Source organism: Aptenodytes forsteri, unplaced genomic scaffold, assembly GCF_000699145.1.
Source record: "Aptenodytes forsteri isolate BGI_AS27 unplaced genomic scaffold, ASM69914v1 Scaffold8, whole genome shotgun sequence".
NCBI lineage: Eukaryota > Metazoa > Chordata > Aves > Sphenisciformes > Spheniscidae > Aptenodytes > Aptenodytes forsteri.
Window position 1 is genome coordinate 7,150,902 of NW_008796218.1, and position 27,964 is coordinate 7,178,865.

The following is a 27,964-nucleotide window of genomic DNA, read 5'->3' on the forward strand; positions in this document are numbered from 1 at the left end:
ATGAAATAAAAGGATACTAAAGGATCAGACTGTCCTTTAAGGAAGTATCAAATTTAATCTGAACCCAGGTCTGTGATTGGCACTTATAATGCATCTTAACTTGTTGAAAATTTTCTTATTTAAATAGGAAACTATTAATTGAGGGCTATTTTATTTATAGTTCTGCTTATTGAATAATTCCTCCAAACCCAAAATCTCAGGGTTCTGAAACATTTTGACTTGCTTAGGCACTAATCCATTTGTTACTTAAGGAATATTTTAGAAGGCTTTAGTCATTGTTGTTACTGACATAGATACTTTGCTAATTTAAGTTTATGTATATGGATGATGAGCATGAATAACCTTTTGATTTCAGGTTGATACTCATATCCATGCTGCTGCTTGCATGAACCAGAAACACTTATTGAGGTTTATTAAGCACACGTATCAAACGGAGCCTGACAGGATTGTTGCAGAGAAAAAAGGCAAGAAGATGACTTTAAAGCAAGTTTTCGAAAGCCTTCACATGGACCCTTACGACCTCACTGTAGACTCTTTAGATGTCCATGCAGTAAGTACATTAAAATAACAAAATAGATGAGAAAAAGCTAAGTTTTCTAAGTGTGAAATTCTGGTTTCTACAGTTTTTGCATGATAACTTATTAAATCAGAATTTGAACTCATGCATTACTTTGCATGTTTGAAGTAAGTTAGCGTTGGCTTTTTCTTTTCTGTGCCTTTTATTGCTAGGCAATTTAATTTATAAACTATTGTGTGTACTTAAAACTATGGTTATTTGGGTTTTTTCCTCCTCCAGGGTCGTCAAACGTTTCATCGCTTTGACAAATTCAATTCCAAGTACAATCCAGTTGGTGCCAGTGAGCTGAGGGACTTGTATTTGAAAACTGAGAACTACATTGGTGGTGAATATTTTGCTCGTATGGTCAAGGTAAATAAGTTTCAAGCTCTTCCAGCTGTAGAGAAATGAAGGTTTGTAAAAGATTTGTGATGTGATAATTGTATCTAGACTTAACACTATGGTTAAGTGATTCCAAGTATTGGGCTTGCTCTAGCAATTCATCAGAGAAGGACCTCTGCTAAGTCAGCCACTGCTGCTTTCTAAATAATTTTATGAGTTCGAATCTCATATGCATAACCTGTGTATGAGTTCAAAGCAGAGTTGTGTGCAGTTTCAAACTAATGGAGAGCAGCCAAGGATCAATTCACTGGCTTAATATTTTGTTAGGATGTAGTTGGCTAGTGGTAGCTGCTAGGGAAGGAGGAGCTAGGGAAGAACCTCTGCATAAATCTATATCTGCACATGCATGCACAGGCTTCAAATTAATTTCTTACAACAAAAGAATTAGTAGTTTTCATGAACTAGATGTCAGCTCTTTTTACATATATAGAAGTGCTTGTCTAAAATTAATAGCCTTAAAATTGCTTACTACCACGGATTCTGGGTCAGATTCTCCATTGGTCTGCATATTTTATGTAGTCGTTTACTACAGTTTAAATAGTATAATTCTGATTTACCGATTTTAAACCTATGTCTTACAAAGGTGTTAGTAATAACTGCACAAGAATATTGTCCTCTAAATCTAAGTGTTACAGTTAGTTATACTCAAATGCTATCTGAGATAGCTTGCTAGTAGAATAGTTAGATGCCTAAAATAAAATAATGAATTAATAGACAAGAGATTCCCTTTAACTTTAAAGGGTGACAATACAGTTATGTCTGGACTGAGGAAAGTATAATGATAAATATACTACTAGCTGTAAATGATCTTCAGTGTCCATACTAAAGCAAATATATTTATTACTTAATAGGAAGTAGCCCGTGAACTAGAAGAAAGTAAGTACCAGTATACAGAACCCCGCTTATCCATTTATGGACGGTCTCCAGATGAATGGCTGAACTTGGCAAAATGGTTCATTAAGCATAAAGTTTATTCCCCTAACATGCGCTGGATAATTCAGGTTCCCAGAATCTAGTAAGTAATCAGGAGCTCTTGGTAATTTTAATAGTTTGAAATCATACCAATGATTTGTTTTAACTTCTGACATTTTTTAGATGTTTTATGAGCTGTCCTGTAGTTCTATGTATAATTAACAGCCTGGGATATTTATTCTTGACCATTGCTGCAGTTTTTGTGACAGTCTGGGGGTGGAAGACAGGAGATGGGGTTTGAATCTACTCTTTATGAAGCTATTCAAAACTACTGTAAATTATTTGTAAGTCTGAAGATACTAAAACCAAAAATTACAACTGGGTGAAATTAAGTTGCATTCAAAGGCAAGTTAAAATACAATTTAGTAATGAAAATAAATCAACTCTTGAATTCCGTAAAGGAATAGAAAATGCTCTGTAAAACTGTTACCATCAAAATTCCTCAACATCAGAGACTAAATGACAGTGAACTCGGAAACGCAACCCAGATTGCTGATTTGCAAGCCTAAATCAGTATCAGTTTTTCTTAGTTTTTAAGCATCCTTTGGGACTTTATTAAATGGTTCATTGTTTCTAATACTGTATATTGTAATACAGTCTCCCATGATAATTTTGTCAGCCTTAATAGCTGAGCTTCGTGTTTTGAAATTGCATAGTTGGAATATGAGTAGAGAAAGGCTGTCATGGTCGCATATATCCCCCAGAGTGTGTTTCTCATTAGGGAGAAAGTTTCTCTCCTTTAATTTCTTACGTAGCAATTTCTTACGTACATAGTGGAGTCAACACTTTGATTAAGTCATGCACTTAATGACACACTGAAGTACTGTCCCTCTTTTCTGAGAGGCTCACTAAAGCAGAACATTCTACTTTCATTTGGACTAGTTATGACTTTGGAAAACAGAATCTTTTACGAGAGGTGATTCCTTATCTCTCCTATTAGTACTTGGATTGCTGTAAGGGGAAGGGTCACTGTTCTTGAGACAGCATCTACCCCTGCATACTGTCTCTATTTTTGGAGCACTCAGGAGCTTCAGCAGAGCCTGGATGAAGCAGAGTGCCAGGCAGTGCAGGAAACAGCACAGAGACAATCCCTGCCCTAACATAAACTTTTAATTTCTGAATCCTGGTAGAACTGAAGCTGTAGAATATACACAAATAACAGAAAATATGGAAGTGGAGGAAAAATATTAGCTGATTAAAGAATGGTCACATCTGTATCTATTTTTTCCCCTTCAGTGACATATTTAGGTCAAAAAATATTCTGCCTAGTTTTGGGAAGATGTTGGAGAACATCTTTGTACCTTTGTTTGAAGCAACAATCAATCCCAAAGACCACAAAGAATTGCACCTTTTCCTCAAATATGTAAGTATGTTTGGATTTTCTGTCTCGCATGAAATGGATCCTCTCCTGCTCATAGATTTTGTTTATCCACAGCTGTTTCCAGCCACTAGAAAAGTTTCCTCCTCCATAGGTTACTTGTATTGTTGTTTTAAAGCCCTGACATACAATGTAATAATAGCCTGAGTAAGATCCTGTTGTCAAATAGTTGCCGTTTATTTCCTCTGAAACAGCTCAACAGCTATTTGTTTGTCCTCTCAGTAATCCTCTCTATAAAGAATGACCAAAAAAGGTTTGCATGCTCTTGTGCAGCGGGAACATAGTGATCTAGGATGTGTACTTTGAGCTTGCCTCTGGGACTGGCCTCCAAAAAGGAGGCAACTGAAAGGAAGCATTGTGTAGATCGTGATGGGACTCAGGAGAGAGGTGGGGATGTAGCTGCTGGGACATGATTAAAAGAGACATTTCTGAGTATGCCCCAAATCAGAACTCTAAGGTTTTCTGGGAGCCTCTGGCATTCAGCTGCTTTTCAAATAACAAAGCAGATGAGTTTAAAGGGTTATAATCTGGATCTGAGGGAGTCTTACAGACCTACACCCCCCCACAGGAGTCTGAAGGCTTTTGTGCACCTGGGCCTCCTATTTGTCTCAGAAGAAAAAAAAATGGGTGAAAATTCCTTTGAGAAAACACATTATTCCTGCTGTCTGCATGGTATGTGGTAGGAGGGCAGAGCAGCAGGACTGCTAGCATAAGGAGGGAAACGAAGAAAGAGGACTAGATGCTTTGTACAAGCAAGTCCTGAAGCAAGAGTAAGTAACGTTGAAGTTTGCTTCTTGAAAACACTGATTTCTCTGCATCTCTTCTCCCACCAGGTGACTGGCTTTGACAGTGTTGATGATGAATCCAAACATAGTGGCCATATGTTCTCTGACAAGAGCCTTAACCCTGACCTCTGGAGCAGTGAGAAGAATCCCCCTTATAGCTATTATTTGTATTATATGTATGTGAACATCATGTTGCTAAACAACCTTAGGAGGTAAGTAGTAATTTTTCTCTTTTACAAGCTTCCAGAAAGAAAAATCAATAATCTTGGTCCCAATCTAAGTCAGTGTCTAGATCATATATCTTTTGAAGCAAAGGTTATCTTGAATTATTTTAAAGAGTCCAAGAGGAGTAAATGAGTTATTCTGAAAACGTTAACTGCAAAATGAATTCAAATGAAGTATTTGGAAATTGTAAAGGCATCGGATTAATATCTTGTTTGATATTTGTGTGTATTTTTGTTTTGTGAATCCCTTAAACCTGAATATATCAAACAAAACAGAAGAAGAAACCCCACAAAACTGACTTGTTGGCCTTTGCTTGGATTCACAGTGGATTTCCAAATCTAATGTACCTCTTGGTAGCTTGCTATCTCCTGGCAATTTAAAAGATACAAAGTTATGTTGTGAAATAACTGGTTTAAGGGCTGCTACTATTATCAAAGACAGACAAAGGAGGACATAATTATAAACTGTACATCTAGCTAACTTACTTTAGCATGCTTGTTGACTCATTCAGTTTTACTATTTTTGAGACCGATGTCTAGGCAAGTAATGCAGGGAGTTATGATACTGAATGTGAGATCATGACTGTAAAAGCAGATTTTGGCATCAGGCTCAGTAAAGCCTGAAATTCAACTTGAGGTTTTGCTCCTGACTTTGTGGCTGACTCACTGAGTGATCTGCACAATAGACTCAAATTGAGGCACAGTGAGGTTATCCATTGTTATTACGGTGTCATCACTTACCTTGCAAGGATTTGGTTCATTATTATTTATAAAACGTTTTGGGATTTTCTTATAGGAGGTGCACAGTTTTGTCATTTTAACAGGTCTTATCCAAGTTAACGTTCAAAATGTTATTTCTTCTCTCCCGCTGCTACCTCAAGCATTTCTTTCTCTACCACCCTATATAATCAAAACTCATAATAAAAACATCCGCCTTAAATTACCTTGTACCTGCAACAAACAAGCCTAGTTGTTAGTTTTAGTTCTATTATGGAAAGGACACAGTACAGCAGATATCTAAGTCATCCCTTTCTCCTGACTTCCTTTACATTCTCTGTAGTCTGTGTTTTTTTCTTTTTCAAAGACAGAGATTCTGTTAGAACTTAACGCATTTCTTTTTTACCTCAAGATCGTTTCAACTACTGTTTGAAAATCTCCCTAGATAATCATCAAATATTCTTTACAGCTAGGTGAGATAATGACACAATTCATCACTGAGTCAGTAAAACTGTTCACCCTGTTAAACATACTGAGTACCTGAGGCACCACAGCCAGTCCATTACAAGACTGTTTTATACTTTTGGTAGTATTAGCAAGTCAGCAAGGATGGATTACATCCTTACATCCATTTTCAGGAGAAACATTACTAAACATCCATCCTAGAACAGCCTTACACTCTAGCAATCCTTGTTGAAATTCTTTGTTTTGAACATCTCCAGATACTTATGGGACATTTGTCTGCACTGAATAACAGGGTCCATTATAACTTAAACCCAGCATAATTTTTAATATAGATGATAAAAATAAAATAAGTTCTAGAAATTATAGTGTGAAGCCTAGATTATTCCTAGATCATCTCTGTGCTACTGAGTGTGTGTTTTTATGCTGCATTTAATCTGGTGAGATGGCAGGTTGTCATCACACTAGGTAGTGTTAACTAACTCTTGGCAATGTGCTTCCACTTCTTCCCTCATTTTGAATCTAGGAATTATGCAGCCACAGGTTGCATCAGTTTACTTACCTTTCCATCTGCCAGTTCCCTCAACTGGAATCAGTTCAAAAACTGTTTACCCAATAGCTAAACAATTGCTAAATGAGATGTAACTGGGGAAGGAAAGAAGAAGGAATACACGAATATGTCAAGTGGTGGAAGGGGCTTGGGTAGAGGGACCTGCCCCTTTTGACAGCAGCCCACAGATAGGCCTGATTAGATGTCACGTCAAACTGTATGAGAATGTGTAACTTTTAGTATTTTTTTTAAAAAATTCCCATATTAATGATAATTATATACAAAATAGATGAAGAACAGTGCATTTTCTGCTAGTGGAACTTGCTTTTAATCTCCTCAGGGAAAGAGGCATGTGTACTTTCCTGTTTCGACCTCACTGTGGAGAAGCTGGGTCTATCACACACCTTGTATCAGCCTTTCTGACAGCAGACAACATTTCCCACGGATTGCTCTTGAAGAAGGTATTGCTTAGTTGCTCACCTAAACTAATGACCATCTGCTTAGACATCAGTCACTGGTTCAAACAGCAGTCACCAAATTGACTTTATCTGGGCAGCCCAAAATTAATTTTCTTAGCAAGGCACAAGTAACTCTTCACTTTGATCAGAAATAAATAAGCTCAGCTGAACTTCCTATTTCTTATTTAAGCTACAAAAATACAGCTTTTCCTAAGTGAGTATTTTAAAGCTATGTCTTTATAGGGAAGATCAACTGTTCAGATATGTCAAGGACTTGGTGGCACCTGTTTTCGGTTACTCCAAGTAGAGCTAAAATTATATGGAAAAAACTGCTTAGACTTGTTACTACTCCCTGGTTTAGGTCCAGAAGAATTTAAGGAAAGCTCTAGTTTCTCCTAGAAACCTGTACAGGGACAAAGGTCATTTTCCCTGACTGGCGTCCCTGTACTTCAAGGTTCATTCAGAAGTTCATTAAGGTTTTGGTTATTTATATCTAGAGTAACTGGGATCACTTGATCAAGAAATTTAACATAGCTGTATAACACGGCAATATTTCATATACAACTTGATTGTTATGACAGGACAAACGTTATCATTACTGGTGTATCAGTTAATAAAAACCATCATGCAACTCATCCCCAGGCCACCGTTTTGTAATTAAAATAATTGGTCAGTGGGTGGCAGACTTACACTGACTTTATTGTAATTTTTTGGAAAGAGTTCTCTTGTATGTTGGATTTTCTGGTTAATGCTGGAAAATTCTCTCTCTGTTTTTCAACATATCCAAGAACAAAGAAAAAAGAAAAATTTTGCCTAAAATCATGTCTGATGTTATGCTCGGAACCAGTAATTCCTAAAATTAGACCCAGACAGAGTAGTACTAAGGCTGTATGTGACCAAAGCATTCTCCTCTTCACTCTCTCCTGCTTAGCCTGGTGCAATAACCTGGCACAGCAGATAATAATAATAATAATGGCACTTGTTACGTTCACAGGTTGGTTAAGCCAAAAATAGTAATAAAGATGAGGTGACCACAGATAATTTGTATTATGTCCAACAGCAACACATGACTTCTAATAAATGAAAACTTCTGCTCCTAAAATTTACCTATTGGACTGCAGTTTTGAAAATAACAAATTGCTTAGCAGTTCTTACGCATCTGTTATCTGTGACTTTCAGGTTTTGGGGGAAAGGTATGCAATTAGTATCAAATGCAGTGTCCTTAATAGTCATATATACTTACTAATCTACAGTAATATTAGTCACCATATTTTTAAAAAGATTACATATATGTTGAAGAATGTAAATTATTTTTATGAAGATGAGTAACATTTAAAATTCAGACTTTTAAATATTTTCTAAAGAAGTCAGAGTTTAGTGTCAACCTAAATTTTTTTGATCTTAGTCCTCCCTCTGTAATGCTGTTTCCATTTTATCCAAGGAAATCCTTCTTTTTTTCATTATCCCATAGTACCATTAATGCTGATTGTGTTTTGTTTTGCAGAGTCCTGTCCTCCAGTATCTTTATTATCTTGCACAAATACCCATTGCTATGTCTCCACTTAGTAACAACAGCCTATTCCTGGAGTACTCAAAAAATCCACTACGGGAATTTCTACATAAGGGACTTCATGTCTCTCTCTCCACAGATGATCCTATGCAGTTTCATTATACAAAGGTAAGAATTGCAAAAAGCACTCGTCTTTGAACTTGGCAACAGTACCACATAGGCCCAGAATGACCTGAAAGTTATTTTATATCATTGCTTAGGATATAAAGTTTCATGTCTTTCACTCACTTCATTCATTATTCTTCCTCATTCTCAGTCTACTACTCACTGTTAGGTTTCAGAGGGAAATGTCTGATTTCCTAATTATGTTTCTTTTGTACTCTTGCCTCTCCAGTGTTGGCTGTTGAAGTATAGAATGAAGGATGAGGCTGAAGGAAGGTTTGAGCCTTCATAAACAATCCTCTAGAGTGCCAGGAAAGTCCAGTTTCCTTACTAATAAATCTGGGGAAGTACATTACAAAAACACCATGTGGAATCTCTGAAGATGACGTATGAGCTGTTTGCTCAGTGAACTGAAACGGATTCTTGCCCTTGGGTGGCCTGGCAGGGTAGAAATGCCTGGTCACTGGTTTTGATGCCCTAATTTTGTGGTCGGCACGGACTTGAGTCATGCTGTGCCTTAGAGTGGCCTGTACATTGCTCAATTGTCTGTGTTCTGAGGACAAGCTGAGCTCTGGCGTGCTTCACCCAGGCTTGCTTCTGGCCCATGACATGTCTCTGCTAGAAAAGACAGAGAGCTTCTGTGGGGGCTTTCCGCATGGGTGTAATGCAGCACCAGCCGAGTTACACATAGTGTGGAATATCCTCAGCTGTGACAGCCCACTAGAGTCAGACCCAGCCGTCTTGTGTGGAAGGTCAGAAGTAAGCTGAGCTCTGGTGTGCTTCACCCAGGCTTGCTTCTGGCCCATGACATGTCTCTGCTAGAAAAGACAGAGAGCTTCTGTGGGGGCTTTCCGCATGGGTGTAATGCAGCACCAGCCGAGTTACACATAGTGTGGAATATCCTCAGCTGTGACAGCCCACTAGAGTCAGACCCAGCCGTCTTGTGTGGAAGGTCAGAAGTGAGAAATTGCCCTACTATCTGTCTGTGTACATATTCATTAAAGATTTAGGACTAGATCCTCCAAGGTGTTTATATACCCTGGGATCTCATTTGAAATTGCCTAATAAATGCCTCTAAGGATCTGGACTGCAGGCTGCAATTTCCTAGACTTAAGATAACTGGATACCCAGTGCCTATTAATTATTTAACAGTTGCCCTTGGGAAATTAGAAATAACAGTTCTGTTCATTACTAATTGTGATGTTAAAGTCTTAAACCTCTAATTTTTCACAGCTGTCTAAAGAGCATGTATAAATTCCTTAATTAGTAATGAGTATGTGTCTCCATTTACATCTTATTTACATATAATTTAATATTAAACATATTTTGGTGATACAGGAAGCTCTCATGGAAGAATACGCTATTGCAGCCCAGGTGTGGAAACTAAGTACCTGTGACTTGTGTGAAATAGCAAGAAACAGCGTACTACAGAGTGGATTGTCAGATAAGGTAATTACGGCTGAAAAAAAATCTCTTTTGTGAATATGAGGGCAAGTAGGAACTGAGAAGTCGATAGTCTGAAAATTGAATAGTAGGTGCTTATGTGATGTATTTGTGCACATCCCTCTCCTCTTTTCCAGAAATATTCACAAACTATCTGCTATGCAGTCTTACATTAAAAAAAGTATTAACATTACATTTTTCCTCATTTAGCTTTGTTCTGGAATCCCCAAAACATGCAGAAAGACCAGGTGCCCTTTTATACTCAGTTCTGCCTCCAGTCCCAAACCTTTAATTACTTGGGTGATATCCCTTTGCCAGTAATTTTATACACCATGTCTTGCACTGAGTAAAAAGAAACTGCCTGTCATAAGCAAGACATGTTTTTGCTTAGAAGGGAGTACTACAGAAAATACTCTGGTTTAGATAGGCAGTCAGATTACAATAAATTCCCTTTTGGCTGTAAAATTCTATACATCCATGGCTTTCTCTAGGACTTATTTTAGAGCATCCTCTCTTCTATGTCACTTTCAAACATTCCTCTCAAGGAGCTGGTATGTGGAGGGGCTTTTGCAAGTATATTCTGTTGTTTCTTCCAATGTTCTCTTGTGACAACTACTAATTTTCCTCTTGTGCCACGTTTAACTAACAAAAGAAACCTAAGCCTCTTTTTGACCTCTCACGTGAAAGATGTAGTAGTGAAGACTGAACGCTAGCACAAAGGGTTTTAGCAAGCCAGACTGAGTGCACCGCTGAGTAATTTTATGTATAAACTTTGGCCCTAAAATCTCCAAAACTGGTTAAGACTCTGAGGTAAAGTTCAGTGGCCAGCTGGTTGAAGCTGCTCTTTTCACTTGCACTGGAGTCATTCAACTAACAAATACTCAGTTATACAATAAATCAAAACAGTTGAACTGACTCCTTCCTTTTTACCTTTAATCCCGTTCACAGGAAAAACAGAAATTCTTAGGGGTGAATTACTGTAAAGAAGGGCCTGAGGGAAATGACATTCGAAAGACAAATGTTGCACAGATCCGGATGGCCTTCAGGTACGAGACACTGTGCAATGAACTTAGTTTCCTGTCTGATGCTATGAGAACAGAAGAGATTTCTACTCTGTCAAAGTAGTTACAAACTCAAAGAAACCAGAACATTTCACTCCTGAGCAGGGTAAGATGCTAATTAACATTGAATCATCTGTCTTTGATGCTACCAAGACATAACTGAACAGTACAGAGAAAAATAGAGTATCTATGGAAGGTAAACAGCGTTTGCCATTATCTTTTACTGCATTCTTCTCATTGCAAAAATATCAGTTTCTACAAACATTAGGCTTTGTAAGATTGCTGTAAATACTAAATGCAAACTCAGTCTCATGTAATATTTGTTTCATACTGTCTTAACCGTGGAATATATCGTAGCTTGGAAAACAACAGAGAATATTCATAGTGCATCTGTGATATGCACCTTAGGATTTTGCAGATGCTGACAGTATACATGCACCTGTTTTTGTCCTGCTAGTCTCAGTAGCGGTCGTGGCATTCAGCACTTTTAAGTTTAACCCTTTATTCATTAGCAGTTTGTATGGGGTGCATAATTTTGAGGCTACCCTTTCATTCTGGAAGGTGTTCTGACACAGGTTTTTATCTTAATGTTTCAGCAGTTATACCGGAAAACAAGAAAAAACAAAGTCCGGTAGTCCTGTTTAATGACTAATTAATTACTTCCTGTTGTCATGTAGGATGTCTGTGAAGAAGAGCAGATTAATGCTTTTTAATCTAGTAAGTAGAACACATGGTGTCAAAATCATCACTATCGTACATTGTAATAATGAATCTAATTATATCATGAAAACTTTGCCTTGAAAGTTGAGAACACTTTTTTATTGCTTTGTAATGGGAATATGTGGGTGTGCCAGTTCAAATTACTTGGAAATTTATGCAGATAATTTTGGTTGTGTGTAAAGAGAAATTTTTTACTTGAACAAAGGAAGTGTTCTTATGAATCAGTGGTAGAAACTCCAGACCTGGGTGCTGGTCCTACTTCTGACATCTTTTTACACATTTGTGTTAGTTTGTATTTTAGTCAGTTAGAGTTGAATGAGAAGTCTATTTATACAGAAGCTAGCCCACTTGAAATATGTCATTTCAAATCATGTTATGTTAAAATTTTATTTATGATGGAGTGGCTAGTAAAATACAGCTAGTGGAATATTTATCACTTTCAATCTTTTTTGTATTTGATCATCCTTCTTAAGACACAGTACTACTCATTCAGAAAGGATTAAAGGTTATAACATGATAGCATATAGCTGCATGTAGTTTCACACTTTTTAGCAGGGCCTGTTGCGACAGGACAAGGGGGAATGGCTTTAAACTAAAAGGGGGTAGATTTAGACTAGATAGAAGGAAGAAATTTGTTATGCTGAGGGTGGTGAAACACTGGCACAGGTTGCCCAGAGAGGTGGTGGATGCCCCATCCCTGGAAACATTCAAGGTCAGGTTGGACAGGGCTCTGAGCAACCTGCTCTAGTTGAAGAAGTCCCTGCCCACGGCAGGGGGGTTGGACTAGATGACCGTTAGAGGTCCCTTCCAACCCAAACCATTCTATGATTCTATAAAAAAGACTCGAGGCTAGGGGCAGCAGAGGATGTTGATGCCTGTAAGTCCAACATTACGCTACTTAATTTGAAGGCCTATAGTCCCTAAGCTATTGAGCCTACAGAGACCTGGGTATCTAATATAATACATAGGGAAGTCAGGCATCTTAGAACAGTAATTCAGAATTAATGCATAAAAAGCAAATAATGAATACTAGCCAATTGAGCCTCACTAGACCTAGAACCCTGCATGTTTTACTACATCAGATATCTTGTGCCACTTGTATTTCTTAGGCTAGGCCCCTCTCCTGGGGCTTGGGCACCTACATCCTTCCTTTCAAGGGCTGATCAGGTCTCACTTTCCCTTGTAAAGGCAGCCAGAAGTAGCAGTGATGACATCACCAGTACCAAACAACTCATTAATGGCATAAATGTATATATGCATTGAAGACATACACTGTCTCCTCAGGCTGTGGCAGTTCAAAGCAATACCTACAAGGACACTTTTTTAACATACCTGCTGTCCTGAACGGTGATTGCAGGGAAATGGCACTAAAGTAAGGGAAGGAGGAATTCCTTATCACCTCCTATAGCTGTGCAGCCCTGTAAGAGAGATTAAACCTAAAGACCCTTAGGAAGCAGCCTGGAAGTAAGGCTGCCCCGAGGGAGACCGAGGCACAGGAGTAGAGTTCTGGCCATCCAGTCACCATTACAGTTTGCCAGTGTCATGCATAGGGAGCTGCAGTGATTGCAGACGTTCTTCATCCACAATATGGTTGCAGACAGGTGGTGGGAGGCTTGACTTTAGCTCTTCAGCGACCTAGCCTAATGTCTGCAGTGTTCAACTAGTGCCAGATTTTGTATTCCTTGTGCAGCTAAAAATTGTGCGAAACTGTGCTACGCCTACACTGTTCAACTGTACGATAATAAAATTGTCCAAAGCTATTAGTCAACAATGCCTACTGGCCTCACTGTTAGAAACTTCAGCAGCTCATATAATGCATTATCAGGATTGGCAAGTGTAATTTCCTTAGGATGAAGTCTGAAAACAGTGGTTGGAGCATTTTTAGCTGCATAAAATGCAGACATCTTGTTTTCATTAGTACAACTTATTAACTAATAAGTTGTTATCAACATAACATAATTTACCTGAGCAAAGCATCTATGTCCAGGCTAAATAAGCAACATGCTTGGTTTGAAGAATTTAAATTTTAAGTATTTTCACCTGATAAACATTGCTTTACTTGGGTTGTTTCACCTGAAGATTGCTATTAGTGCTGCTTTTGTTGTCACTTAAATTTCTTATTTAGTTTTCTTAATAATATACCAAATCCGTGTATGTTTAATACCTTTTCAGCTTTCCTTACCTCAAACGCATCAGGTTCTAATATGTCTGTAGCTCTTATTAAAGAAAAAAACCCAAACTGGATTTGAATGTTCAGTTAACGGACAGTAATCAGGATTTTGATAATAATAACAATAACCCACAAGTGGCCATGACCACAAGTTCTCTTTCTGTGCTTCCTTGTGTGCTGCTTTTAAGGATAACTTGAGCTAATAGTGTTACATTTAGGGAAACAAACCGACATCCTTTCAAGCTCCCACTACTACATTTCTTTTGGTCATCTTTTAATTAGGCAAAAGTTACTGATTCTCAAGTTCAGTTCTTAAACTTCAGCTTCTTCTCTTTTTCTAAAGTTGCACTTTTGTTCTAATGTATGGCTGTTCAAAATAACCTTGCAGTCTTAGGATATGTATGTAACGAAGGGCAGACCCAGTGTTGAAGTGTTACTGACATCTGAATTACTATTGTACACATTTACTCAAATGCAAGACAGGGCAGTTGCTGATTCCCCCCCGACAGTGTTGAGATCAAACCTGGTTACACCACAGCTTGTGTTTTACTCAAACAGAAAGGGACTAGAAGAACATTGCAGGTGGTGATTGGGGCGGGTGTTGCTTCAGAATGGGAGAATATTCTATTTTCTCATCATTTCCTTGGTGTTCAAATAATGTTCAAACATTATTCAAGACTTCCTTAAATCTGTTAGCTCAGAGCATTTTATACTTTCACCTAAAATGGTTATTTGGTGTTTACAACATATCTATTGGAACAATTTCTAGTGACGCTCTTCCATTCTGTTACTTTAGTAAACTTAAGGCATTTGCGCTGCCACTGGATTATACAATTTTCTTTCTCACCCCAGAGCACCTTACCTTCTCATATCATTGTTCTTTCCTTGTGGCTAAACCTTTCTGTTCTATTTGCCTAGTTGTAATCTAAATCTGAAAAAGGTCGGGGGGAGGGATGTCTGTAAAAACTGCTTTTTCTTTCTGTGCCTGGGTTAAATGATGTTTATCTTTTGCCTCTTGTGGAAGCATTAAACATTACACTAATAAATAAATTATAAAAGAATATGGTTAGGGTTTTTGTGTGTGTATACCTCTCAATAAAATTGTAGCCGCTCATTTAAGTAGAACTAAAAACCTATGCAATTAAACTGTTAGCAGTACAGAAGACTAAACCAAAATTAAGGACTACCACAGCATGAAAACTGGAAAAAAGAAACCAGTGGAGATAAAGATGAGGAGTTAAAAGCTTAGCTGACTTAAAGCAATTCAGCATTAATGGAAACCAACTACTCTGATTTGTGCCAACAGAAGACCTGGCATTAAGTCCTGAAGTGCAATTGTTTTGCAGGGCTGCCCCCACTGTCTCTTGGCGCCCTTGTTCCCTGCTCGTCCAAACTGGGCATCAGGGTGGGGCATGCAGCACCTCTTCTGATCCTGGAGCCACATCTTGGTATTAAACTGAGAGTCAAAACACCTGAATTTGGGAGCAGGAAAGCAGTTCTGACACTCACAGTTGAAACAATTTAAGCAGTACACAGAACAGCTTTATCTGACAAAAAGAATACAACTAAGAAGCCAACAAGTGACAAATTGGAATAAATAGTTGATACCAACATAGACATTCTGCTACAGTCAAGATGACTTTTGAGGAAAAAGGTTTAACACAAATTACTTTCTTCAGTAGGAAATGTAATAAAGATTCTTAGATGAAGATTAAAACGTGTCTCTTTCTGTATACAAACCCTTTATTTCTGTACACAAGCAAGCACTCACGAAGCACGAGTACAGATTCACCTGTAACTGAAGAATGTGTATTTCTCCCCCATACCTCTCAAAGCACTAAATATCAATGCTAAGCAGCATAGAGAATAGTATATATAATAGTGAGACACCAACACAGCTAATTCATTAATCATTAACCATGACTCATGGGTACCACCTCACATCAAAAATATTTTTGGAAGGTCTATTAAAGTGGGTTGGAATCACATTAGCATAGAAGCACAGACTGTGGTATCAGAACCCTACCTGGTTCCGCATACAATCAAATTCCAGAAGGGCAGGTTTCTGACTAATTTAAGCTTAATTCATCAAACACCTTCTATTTTTAAATAGCGCTTTGAACAATTACCTGTTGGATAGTATTCTTCATTCCACCAGACTTACTTACACTGGGCAAAGTTCCATCCAAGTTCACAAAACTCAAATTTTTTTTAATTTCAGGCCTACAAAACCCACGCCCAGCGTTTAATGTTTTAACCTCAATAGTTAGGTTAGTGAGGTAAGCAATACGTAAGCAATCATCTGCTAATTAACATCTTGACAGCTCAGATACAAAAGTAGAACGTGTTGTCAGATCCCTCACAGACATAACATTAATTGGAACATGGCTAGGTCACAGCAAAACACGCTATCTGGTGATTGTACACTGCAGGTACTGGAAAAGAACGCTGTCCCATTCAGGTTAATTTCAGATACACATAGCAACAGGAAAAGAACGTTCAGTCTTTGGAGATGTTGCCATATGATAAATTCTAGGCCTTAGAACCAAACATCTAAAGAAATGACAATTCAAAAAAATTCAGCTTTGAAATTACTAATTTTTAAGACACTTACAAAGAAAGCGGAATTCCATTCACCCACTTAAAACAGGTGAGGATAAAACCTTATGGTAAGTTATCTTCAAGAGTGGTTTAACAAAGAAAGTAATTCATTACTGGAATAGTAGTCACAATATAATTACTTCCATTACAGAGCATGTGTATTTAGTGGATACAAAATTAAAGACTTACGTATATGCAATGTCAAGAATTAAGGCCAGACAGGTTAGCATACAGCTCCCACTTACATCAAGCATCTTTAAGGCTCCCTGAGGAGGCTACTGTTCCAGGATTCAGCAGGACGCAAAGCACAAAAGAACCATAGCTAAGATGTTCCTTCTAAAAATAGTGCATTTGGCACATGCAGCTACGCAGGGTGGAATTTAACAGTTCAGTTCAAACCTACAGCACACAGATCTCACTGGTTGCCTTCCGTTTCCAGAACTGGAATGAGTATGGATTAGAAAACCTTTATAATTATATACAGAATTCTCTTTAAAGGAAAGGTAGAAGTTAAATATGCCATTTCCCACTAAAAAACCCATGCACATTACATTAATATGGTGTCTAAACTTGAAACCTAGAAAATATAAACATTTGTTAATTCCTCAAGTACACCTACCTCCTGGTGTGTCCGTCAACTTCTAAGTTTTCCAATTTTAATTTCCTGATCTGTTAATGAATTCCTCTCCCATTTCTCACTTGGCTTTGAAAGATCCAAACAGATAAACCAAGTAACTAGACAGAGGAAACAGTTACATTAATTATATACTTCAATTCTTATTAAAAACCAGGAAAAATCTGAGAAGAAAGAATACTCCAAACCTTAGCATTCTTAAGCTTTAAAATACTATCAGAAGCATGACGGAATAACTTGGGGAAAAAGTAAATCACACTTCTCTGAAAAAAAAAAAAAAAATCCTTTCCCCAAAGAAACCTGCTCCTCAACGCTGTCCTTTTAAGAAGTAGAGTTGTTTGTTTAATTTTTCCCATCACTGCAGAATGTTCCAATCTATTTATTCTGACAAACGAAAAATAAAAGAATCAGTGAGTCTTTCTTGCAGAGCTGCATTTCAGCTACCTTGTTAATATCACACTTCAAAGTTTAAGAGACATCTGACTCCTAATGGCATACTTTTAACCACACCACCTGTACAAAGGAATTGTATTTAGATTAAAATTCAGTTTTCAGACTTTTGTGGTATTAAAGCCAAGAGATTCCTTAAGCTTAAAAGAACTTTGACATTTCTTCCAAAGTAACTTTATTGCACAATTCATACACAAAGTTTAATATACTGGAATGTCCTTAGCTATTAATACAATCTATAATGTTTAAATTACAATTTCACATTAAACCTGTAAGAAATCTTCACTTAACACAAGAAAGTTTAGTTTGTTCTAATGCCCCCCACCAACAGCTATTCGTAGTAATTCACATTTTCAAGGTCCAGCTTCTGGAACCCATTGCCATGTCCCTGCCAATGGGATTCCTTTTCCAAAATTGTTTGCTAAACTTCAGCTAAGCACTTCAGACCAGGTAATACCAACCAGGACCAAATTACTAGTTTTTCAGTGTTAATGTACCTATTATCCCATATAACATACAGTACATATATTTTACAAGGCACACATTACAGTACCTACATCAGAGCAGTGTGAATTACAGCAACTTAATTAAAAAAAGCTGTACAGAATACAAAGTTTACTTTTTCACTATTTAAATAATTTTTGCATTAGTTTACATTGTAATTGCAAGTGTCATTAAGCTGCAATTAACAACCTGTTTGCATCATTACAAAATTACATTTTAAGAAATTCATGTAAGTTCTCAGCAGAAAGTCAACTTATAAAATCTCAGTTCAGAAGTATAATTCTTGAAATACTTGAAAAATAAAGTTAGCTTGAAGCTTTAATTTAGATGCTCTTTCTGTTCCAGTGATATAAAAAGTTTAAAAAATTCAAAGGTTCTTTTAATGTTCTGAACATGGACTAATGCAAGCTTAAAAAGCAAAAAGAAGCCAGACTGGTGTGTGATTAGGAATATTTGCAAATATTTCAGTGCAAAATCCCTGACCATTAACAATTTTCAGCCCAAATAATAACTGCCTTTATGCAACCGAACAGTCCATACATTTTCTGAAGAACATCTCATTGATATCAAAGGATTAACAAAGGAAAAAAATTAGTTTTAAGCTATATACATTCAGAAATGGATTTTTCAATAGTTAAATACAGATTTACACACTAAGCCATACTGGCTTTTAGATGATATACACAAGAAGAGTACGTTGCTTATCTGTCTTAATGTCTATGATAAATTTGACAACTATGCCATAAGCCAAGCTCAAACGGGTGCCATATGCTATGCATGTTCCTTAACAAATGGAAGTATAATAGAGAAATTCCCAAGATCTGGTCCCCAACGGAATTAAATTATTCTGTAGCCAATTAAGAAAAATAACCCAAATGTGCATATCTACGTGTGCACACGCCTTTTAGTTCAGAACCTGTCTGTGACAAAAGGCCTTAGCCTTATGGCGTTACTGAATTTTAACAAGTAGGGTAATTAAAAATGCAGTCTTACAGTACTTAAGATTTACGCTGATATTCCCTCAAATGCTACACTTGATATTTCCCACTCAATAGCCTCAAGTTAAAAGAGTAGTATTTGTTAATAGATACTTAAAAAAAAATCATTAATTAATTCTCTACAATAGCAGTTGAGTTCCGTAACACTATTTATGCAAAAGAGGCTTAAGATGGGTTCCCTGAATACTAACAATTTTAGACTGTCTAAACTCAGCTCTTTGAAGATTTTACTCTGCTGGACACAGAAATACACTGTTGCGCTCCAGTTGTGATATCCCTTTTCCCAAGTTGTCACATGCACATCTCGCTGCAAGCAACATTATTAAAGTAGAAGTTTCTCTCTGCTACATAAAAGCATATTGCACTTGTAGATAAAAGCACAGCACCCTTACTTAGATTATCACCTCATAACCCTTAGTATACCTTATAACTCTGATTTCATCACTTGAAAAACTCAAGAGAAGCAGATAAAACCACAGCATCAGACTAAACTACACCTTAACTGCTAATTCAAATAAAGTCATTCTCTTCAGATATGCCTAATGTTTAAAAATAATTTTGGCTGTTCTTGATCAAAAAAACCATAAAGAAACCGATTTACTTTTTTTAGGATTGTGTATGAAACTGTTTAATGTTTCTACACTAATAAGACTATGCTAAGTATCATATTTAAAAAAATATTCGAAGAGAGAAATCTTGTTAGAAGAATAAAGGGAAGTGCACAAGTACATTTACAAAGCTGCCTACACTCTCCAAAACAGGTTTAAAATAATTAACACTAAAACTCGTAACAGATCAGATTGAAATCAGATCTGTGAACACTAAAAGCAGCAATAACTGGCTACTGAAGAACAGTCAGTGGGACATCTTCAGGTTTCAGCATTAAAATTTCAAATTAATAACCACTAGTGCTAACTCATCATCTTTATTCACATTTGCCATGAAACGAAAAGGGACTGCTTTTAAGGATAAGAACTGTGAGGTCAAGCCATCTGACACGGTTCACCTTCCGTAGCAGTACACTGTGATGTTCAAACAGCAGTTAGCAGTTGTAGTTGTGCTGTCATAAATCGCTTCATCTAGTAGTCGAACTGTTAGTTAATATCAAAAGTTGTTTTTAAAATAAACTTTGTTAATGATCAAAGAGTTTACTGAAAGTGCAGATTAATAATTAAGACTGCACACACATACACTGGCTCATATACCCTGTGTTTTAAAAGAGCAGCGTAGATTCACAGCAGCCAAGAAGAGAAGTAAAAGACAGACTGTGGAAGAACGGCAACAAGAGGTAAAAACAGACGTTCGTGAAAACGAAAGCTTCAAGTGCTTCTGCTATTATCAGCTTGTTAGCCAGTGTCAGGGTCTGTGAGGCTGGCCCGCCTCATCTACCATGTTAAGTATATAAGTAGCGATATCATCTTCTGTAGGTGCATCCGAGACCACCCAAGAATCGCTTGCCCCAGTCACTTGCCGACGGCAGACAGGACAGCTTCTGTGACGATCACTCCTGTTAGGAAGCCAGAGAAATGAGTATTTTTCATTGATGGTCTCTTCCTGGCCAAAAAAAGCCAAAAGATCCCCCAAACAACAAAAAAACCCAAACCAAAACCAGAAGCAACCCAGTGAGAACTTCAAGAATGATCAGGTTAACTGGATTAGACCACCTATATATTTTTTGTTTGTTTATAAACATTTTCTTTGTGAGGAAGATGGGCCAACAATTCTGAATGCAGCTCCATTATTTGAGTGATAAATTTGGAGTCATGTTCCTCATAATCAAGTTTGCTCAGGTTAAATAGAATGCATCTAGCTACCTGTCCAGAAAGTTTAAATGGAAATCCATGGTCTAAATTAATTCTTCCTATCTTTAAATATTTAGCTGAGGTACTTCAGAAACCAGTCCCCATAAGCTTTCTATATAAAGAGAAAAAGGAACCCTTTTCCTGGGTCACTCAGCCCACTGAAGTTTAGAATTGGTCGCTCAGGGCCCCATCCCCTTCCACCGACTAACTCGGGGGTCCCAAACAATTATGCTTCTGAGCTGGGAGCCTCTGTTATATGCCTAGGTTAAGAAAAGATGAACCTTGAAAACTGAATACCAAAAAAAGAATGGTATAACTGGAACTTAGTTAAGAGTTCAGCTGATTCATTAGCCAAAGTAGAATATAGTCCACTCTCCACCGCAGTCGCTAAACTAAGCCCTGTATTGCTGATAGATGTTAAAATATTTTCCCAGAAAAGAGAGAGGACTAGTTATACTCTGAGATCCAGCGATTTTTACTACATTTTTTCCTTGTGGGAGCATGGTGTTGTTAGAATAACTTCCTTGATAAGCCTTTGAAAAATCCACAAAACAAATTCTTATGCACAAACTATGTGACTTAAATGTAAGATCATTTGCATTACTAGTCAAAAAAAGCCTTTAACTGAGAATATCTGTGTCACCTAATGCGAGACTGCCAGAACACCTGCCTAATCCTTGTAAAGTCTTTTGCATGGTCAAAGAGCTACGCTCTGCCACAAAGCAATTTTTCTCTCTCAGTTTTCAAACAACTGGTGTATCAGACAGATGCAGAAGCTGAAGAGCTGTTCAGTTTGCTATGAAGCTGAACACATACTGTAAGATATATGTTATACATAAATCTGAAGGTGTTGCTATTGAGAAAAAAGCTTTTCCTGGAAAAGTCTGATATATTTAAATTAGTAAATTGTATGCTATTTATTTCAAGTGAAAGCATAATATATGGAAAAAAATCCCTCTGATAGTTATTTCCCAAATAAGTGGTAAGACAGTCCAACTTGCCTTCATATTTGCATAGTCTTACAAACTATTGATTTTTTCCTTAAAAAGAAGCTTTTCATGAGATTGCAAAACATAACAAGCCAGCATCAGCATATACCGTCTTCCCTAGTTTTCAAGCAAGCATACAATAATTTAGTTTTACACGAATAAAAAGAGGCAAGAAATTACAAAACAAATGCTGAAAAGCACCTTCACATATTTTTCCAAAATGAAATTCTTCATAAAATGTATACAAATTCTGAAATCCTTCTTTCCTTCTGCTACAGTCTAATTTTACTCAAGCTACTTAATGTATGTACATTAGCTTGCAATGTACATACATTATCGTATGTACATTAGCTTGCAAATATCTTCAGACATTGAATTATATAGGACTAAGGAATCTGTCAGACCAAACTGAAACATGTCAGATAACCAGTACATACTATAAAATCATGAATATCCTTTAATATGTATTACCATTTATCAATGCATTTCTGGCAGAAACTGTGAGCACAGGGCAAGATTAAATCAGCACGCCCATCCATGCAGATGCAACATTCCTCTTCATCTGTCAACTGTTTAACCCTGCAGAAGAGAAGACAATATTTTCTCCCAGATAACTAGGAAGTTTTATATTTATGCTCTATTAACTATGCTAGTTACTACATTTTTCATAATAATGAGTGATGGACAGAAAGGAACACCTGTGCTTATCTGCAAGGAACATGTAGCTTTGTGAATGGACTAGTTACATCATCCCAGCCTATGTCAGCAGACATAGCCTCAAGCTACCAACAAACAGCAGTAAATGAACTAAACTAAGTTAGAATATGCATTTATCTTTTGTGTCATGCGGTGCTTTTGGTGTTGCAAAGAGTTATACAAATCCTTTTTCATATCAACAAGGAAGCGTGAGAAATTGTAACTGTTACATATCACATGACTGGGCAAAAGAACAGAAACACTGTTTACATTAAAGGCAGGAGAAGAATCTGCCTTTCTTTCAGAGTGTCAGGCTGAACTATTTCATAATGAACTTTGTCAAATTTCTGTGTACTGGCTTATATCCTAGGTAAAAACATGCATGCTGAGAGGATCACTACTAGAATGCATGTACGCTAATTTCACATGCCATCAAAATGCCAAGAGCTAAACTGATAATTAGAATGAAAAGGCTGGTTTTAGCTTGCAATACACTCCTCGTGATTGTTCCTTCAAATTAGGACTCTCTCCCAAGTTGACTGTTACCATGCCTTTTCCAGTTAAGCTTCTAGGTGTTCTTGTTGGGGGGTGGGGGGTGGAGAAGAAAGTAAAAAAAAAAAAAAAAAGAGTTCAAAAATTAGATCAATCCCTGGGACAGGCATTTTCATTTTATCTGTCTTCATTTTTTTTTCCCCAAATGATAGATACCTGTATCTAAAGCTAACAGTAGCATCTCAAATATCTGCATTATCAAAACTTCTCAAGTGTGAAAAGGTACAGAGAATCCTCAGCTTTCACTGACCCAACTAGACATGTAAAGTTCTCTAATTTTATAGTTATGGCTCACTTCCAAGACAGCCAGGTAAGTGTTCTAAACTTTTTAGGTTTTCCAAAAATCCTGGTTTGAGAATCCCTTCTGTGACCTGGGGCACAGAGGTAGCATTCTAGAAAGAATGGCATTTCAGGAGAGACAGACCACCTTTGTGACTATGGACCAGACCACTTTTGCTTAGGTGTCTTGGGAGCTTGTCAAATACAAAGTAATTTTTTAACTGTACAGACTAGCCAGCTAATGGACAGCAATTAACATGCTTTTGTTTTATTCTTCAGTAGGTCCTTGGGGTTTCCTTTTCAATTTGCTTTTTGAGAAATTACTTTAGAATGCTAGGAGATTTTTTTTGTAGAATTACAGATGGTGATTCACATACAGTGAGGACAACCGTTCCCAAAAAACCTATCTTTTGATTAGCTCACTACGTTCTTTGGACTTGCTCCCTTTCACTTCCCTCCACCATGCAACTTTGAGTACTAACCTTTGATAACACCTCAATTTTTGAGATTTGCTGGTGTATATTCAAGCAATCATACTTAAAACAGGTACCCTATTTATAAAGTTTCTGGAACTTAAGATTTAGCTATTGGACTAAGTTTCTGAAGAAATGGTAAAATACAAAAGTGACAAACTAAGGAAATGCTTGTCTCTTCACTATCAGAAAGCATAGAACACTTACGGATATTTTTGAATGCTCCAAATAGGAAGTGGATGTTCTAGAGAAATGGGGTATTATTCCAGTGGAAGAAGTTAAGATAAGAAGAAGAATGAAACCGATAATACTTGCTATTTTTGGACAGTGACGGCTAGCTCTTGCAGAGCTGAAAATGTCTAAAGGTGAGAAGAATTTAGGCAAATGGGAGGATATCACGGAAAACTAAACAGAACATTTCCTCGGTGTAAAATACTTGAAGGTGCTTCAGCCTGTATTTTTCTTAATGACTTGAAAAACTTGGATAAGATACAATTGGAAAATACCAGCTCACTAAATTCCAGCATATTACTAGCATATTAGAAAAGTATACTCTTTTTTCGTTGTTATTTGTCACTAATACCACCTCAAGCAATGAAGTTTACAAACACAAAGGATGCTCATCTCCCCCATCTCAAAGTCGAAAATTGAAAAAGAAACTCACCTAAGAAACCTTATATCAAGTCATTGACTTTAGCAATACATGAAGTTGTTTTGCATAAGCATCTGGGGTTTTTTTGTTTGGTTGGCTTGTTTGAAGTAAAAGGCCATTTCCAGATATATGTGTGTTCTAGTACAACCATCTATCATTGAGAAAGAGCAGGAAAATACGCTTTCCCAAACATGCTCACAATTTGCTACCTAATTCTAGCATTTTAATAACTCAGAACAGCCAATAATTTAAGATTATTTGCTCCCAAACAAGAGAAACAGGAAATTAAATGAAAAGAACACATTCTGTAACCCACTGACTTACAAAAACCAGTGGGCTCTATCTACAGAATGACAACATAGCCGAACCCTTTCTCATTCTAACAGCTAGAGTGTGACATTCCAAAGACAGTTAATGAGCTCAGGGACCTGTTTTGTTAAAATACCTGGCTACCAGCTCTTCACTGATTGATATAGAGAACTATATCATTTACTACTTTTTCTTGTAAAACCTATCTCTACCTCACTTAAAACTGAGTTAGAACTCTGAACTAATTCAGAAAGTTAAAAGTAAAGAATTATTGGTAGCAACATCTCCACATAGGGAAAGGGTGACAAGCTTCTTGCTGTTACATTCAGTTTGAACTGAAGTTATTCCAGGTGTTGACCTCAGTCTTTTGTTTTTCCTCTAGTTAACAAAGCAGGATGTCAACATGTGTGAGACAGTTCACATTTTTCCAGTCTTACAAGTTATATTATTACTATAATTAATGAATTTCTAGTGGCAACAGATGGGAACTTTCACATGCCAAAATGTAAAAGAGGAAGAGAAAGTTTAAGTGGAACAATAACAAAATCTGTTTAAACAAACACTGTCAAACCCCCTAGATTTGTAGCTGCAGCTGATTCCATTTCCTCCTGTTTTCTTATCCGGTAGATTCAACATATACCATGTTTATATTAGGACTGATCATTAAAATGATTGTTCTGAAAGCTAAGGTATGGTAGCACCAACAGAATTCACTCAAGTACACCACAGCTCTCTTGGTACAAGAGAAGGTGTGCTATTCATGTTTGTGATGATACAAAGTCTGCATCTGCCAGGAGCATGCAGTTTCGATCACTAGATGTTTGTAGTGCAGGTTTTACACACAACTTCCAAAATATTTGTTGTAACCGTGGTCAGAAGCTAGAGTATATCAAAGTACCTTCCCATCCACAAGCTGGCCTGACAAGATGACACAGACATCAAACTCTCAGCAGCTTCTTCAGAAGTACCACTCTGTGCAAGAACTCCTGCTGCTTGACTGGTGATGTCTTTATAAAGTTGAATGAACTGATACAAGTTCAAGATTCTGGAAGCTTCCACGATGCCGCTTGTTTTATTTATCTTAAGATATAAGAATTGTTTACAATTACATATCAGATTTTTACTTGACATTGCACAAGATTCTTTTAATGCACTGCAATTCTCATGGCAGTAGCCACCTTCCCAAGTGTCCATCACTATGTTAGCAAATTGCAGTCTGCTTCAGTAAGAGTTAACACCTGCAAACACAGCTGTTTCATCATGAGGAATACCACAGTTAGGACTACATTTTTAGGACAAGACAGTTACCATCACTACTCAAATGGATTAAGTTGCGAGTAGGGACCTAACGCCTAAAAATCTGGGCTAAACTTAGAACAAAGAACAGAATAATCAGTCATTTCATATTTGAACTTAAAATAGCCTACAGTGATGGCTGCCTTAATGAAAACTAAGAGCAAACAGAAAATTACAAACTGTTAGTTTCAAACAAAGTTTGAGAGTTGGCTTGGTTGAAACTGCATGTTAGGATTGCTCAGTGGATTCACGATTGTTTAAGGATGTTACTTGATAGGATACAGAGGGGAAAAATCTCCTCATTAGAAAGAGCAAACTTAGTAAGTTTTGTCATGGTCTTCAAACTAAGTTAAATATTTAACTTCTAGACTGGTTTTCTAAGGAATCAGAATATATATAGTTATACTAGCTCAACTAATAATGCTTGGAATTGCTGACTAACTTCTACTACTATCAAACTATGTAGTTCCCAGTTTGTTGTACTATTTGATTACCATGACTTGACCTAACAAATCATCTGAATTCGTAATTAATGAGCTGTAAGTGTTCCATTGGAAGATATCATTCCTTTAAACTTAGTTATGAAAATGTTTTTGTTAACCTGCTTTTTGCAGAAACTTGATTTATCTCAAATAGTATCCTTGAATACATCATCTGTATCAAAATATGTACTCAAAATGTATGTAGCAGGTGTTGGATTTTACCAGTAAAGGTGACAGTCCTCAAACATCTGTACACACAAACGCCACCAAGTTAAAATTTTCAACAATCTTACTTTAGTACATATTATTATCCGAACCACCTTCCAGAAAGCAGAAGAATCAGAACCAGGCTGCACTTCAAATAACAGATGTTTGTCTTGTCCAGAAGCCAATTTTGCTGTACTGAAATAAAGAAACATCAGTTTTACATCACTGCTAGGCATGCAGAGATCAGCAACCTCAGTCACTGTGATATTATTTATGGTTCACCTATGTGATCTTTATCCTTAAAGAAATTTTATCAATACTGCCCAGAGACATGAAATTAAAGAGTAATGACCTTCTTAGCATGTCATTAAATATAAAATACACAATCCATTTCACTTTAAATTGCACGGTAAATTTCGGAAAATGATGTGCAAGTCTTTTGATCCAGCATCAGCAAGTGTCCTTTACAGACATTTTAATTTATATATACTTCCACTGTTTATTACGGTAATCATACAATCTTGTGGTCTAATCTAAAAAGGTTATTTCCCTACCACATATGTAAAAAAAGCATGCAAGTACCAACACATGCAGGTGAGGTATATTTTTGTTAGTATATATTAATAATGAAGCAGTCAGGTCAAAGCTTCAGGTGACCCTGAGATTTTTGGTGTGGTGTTTTGTTTTTTTTTTTCCTAATGGAACACAGACACAAAGGTCTATTCCATAAGAATCAGAGCAAGCTATGTTACTTTCAGGCTGAAGTAAACACTGTAAAGAAACAAAAAAACCTTGAACAACAATGATATTTTGGAGTTAATTATACTGAGATATGCTTAGATTCTCAGGCAAAGCATAAGGGAATGTTCTTCAAAGTCTATTTATGTGTCTACCCAGAAGACAGCTATCTGTTCTTGAAGGTCATTCATAAGAGTATGACACTGTACAAGACAATTTCTAAACTGAATACAAATTCACATTAAACATCAAACACTACCAAAAGCCACACACTACAAAGCCCCTTTTCAGCGTGTATGTTTCCACTTCATATAATTTTATACCATAAATACTGAGTGAAAATGACAACTCTGCTTCTTTGTTCATTTCTTTTTACTGTCCACATATCAGTCAAACAAAAGGCAGGCTATGAAAAATCTTACTTATGCAGCCTTTTGTTTGGGATTATCTTGGTCACTGGTTTCAAATAGTAAGGCACATCTCATCTTTAATGGGGAACAGCATCGCATGTCCACAGAGGTGGGAGAGATGGTCACAAACAGTTCTGTCTCAGGTACTACCCTCCTAGTGTAGCTGTACCTTATAGGGCTCATATTGCTACTTCCTACTGTCCTGGTTTCGGCAGGGATAGAGTTAATTTCCTTCCTAGTAGCTGGTACAGTGCTGTGTTTTGGATTTAGGAAGAGAACAATGTTGATAACACACCGATGTTTTAGTTGTTGCTAAGTAGTG

General features: G+C 37.0%; 2 protein-coding genes across 3 annotated transcripts in view; one reads left to right on the forward strand and one right to left on the reverse strand.

The window, feature by feature from the left end:
- Nucleotides 1-11,807, forward strand: part of AMPD3 (adenosine monophosphate deaminase 3) — a 31,460-nt gene extending 19,653 nt beyond the window's left edge. Inside the window, exons 6-15 of one of the 2 annotated variants that reach the window (XM_019474531.1) lie at nucleotides 356-550; nucleotides 797-928; nucleotides 1,810-1,973; nucleotides 3,167-3,293; nucleotides 4,142-4,305; nucleotides 6,387-6,507; nucleotides 8,009-8,182; nucleotides 9,515-9,625; nucleotides 10,568-10,665; nucleotides 11,277-11,807. In XM_019474531.1, coding sequence (XP_019330076.1) covers nucleotides 356-550; nucleotides 797-928; nucleotides 1,810-1,973; nucleotides 3,167-3,293; nucleotides 4,142-4,305; nucleotides 6,387-6,507; nucleotides 8,009-8,182; nucleotides 9,515-9,625; nucleotides 10,568-10,665; nucleotides 11,277-11,325 — 1,335 coding nt within the window. In that variant the 3' untranslated portion in view covers nucleotides 11,326-11,807. Of the gene's footprint in view, nucleotides 1-355; nucleotides 551-796; nucleotides 929-1,809; nucleotides 1,974-3,166; nucleotides 3,294-4,141; nucleotides 4,306-6,386; nucleotides 6,508-8,008; nucleotides 8,183-9,514; nucleotides 9,626-10,567 lie in introns of both variants that reach the window. The other variant, XM_009288815.2, reaches the window with a different exon arrangement.
- Nucleotides 11,808-12,175: 368 nt separating this feature from the next.
- Nucleotides 12,176-27,964, reverse strand: part of RNF141 (ring finger protein 141) — a 16,731-nt gene continuing 942 nt past the window's right edge. Inside the window, exons 2-5 of the mRNA XM_009288816.2 lie at nucleotides 26,581-26,689; nucleotides 25,408-25,589; nucleotides 22,020-22,127; nucleotides 12,176-20,264 (exon numbers count right to left, since the gene is read on the reverse strand). Coding sequence (XP_009287091.1) covers nucleotides 20,114-20,264; nucleotides 22,020-22,127; nucleotides 25,408-25,589; nucleotides 26,581-26,689 — 550 coding nt within the window. The 3' untranslated portion in view covers nucleotides 12,176-20,113. The remainder of the gene's footprint in view (nucleotides 20,265-22,019; nucleotides 22,128-25,407; nucleotides 25,590-26,580; nucleotides 26,690-27,964) is intronic.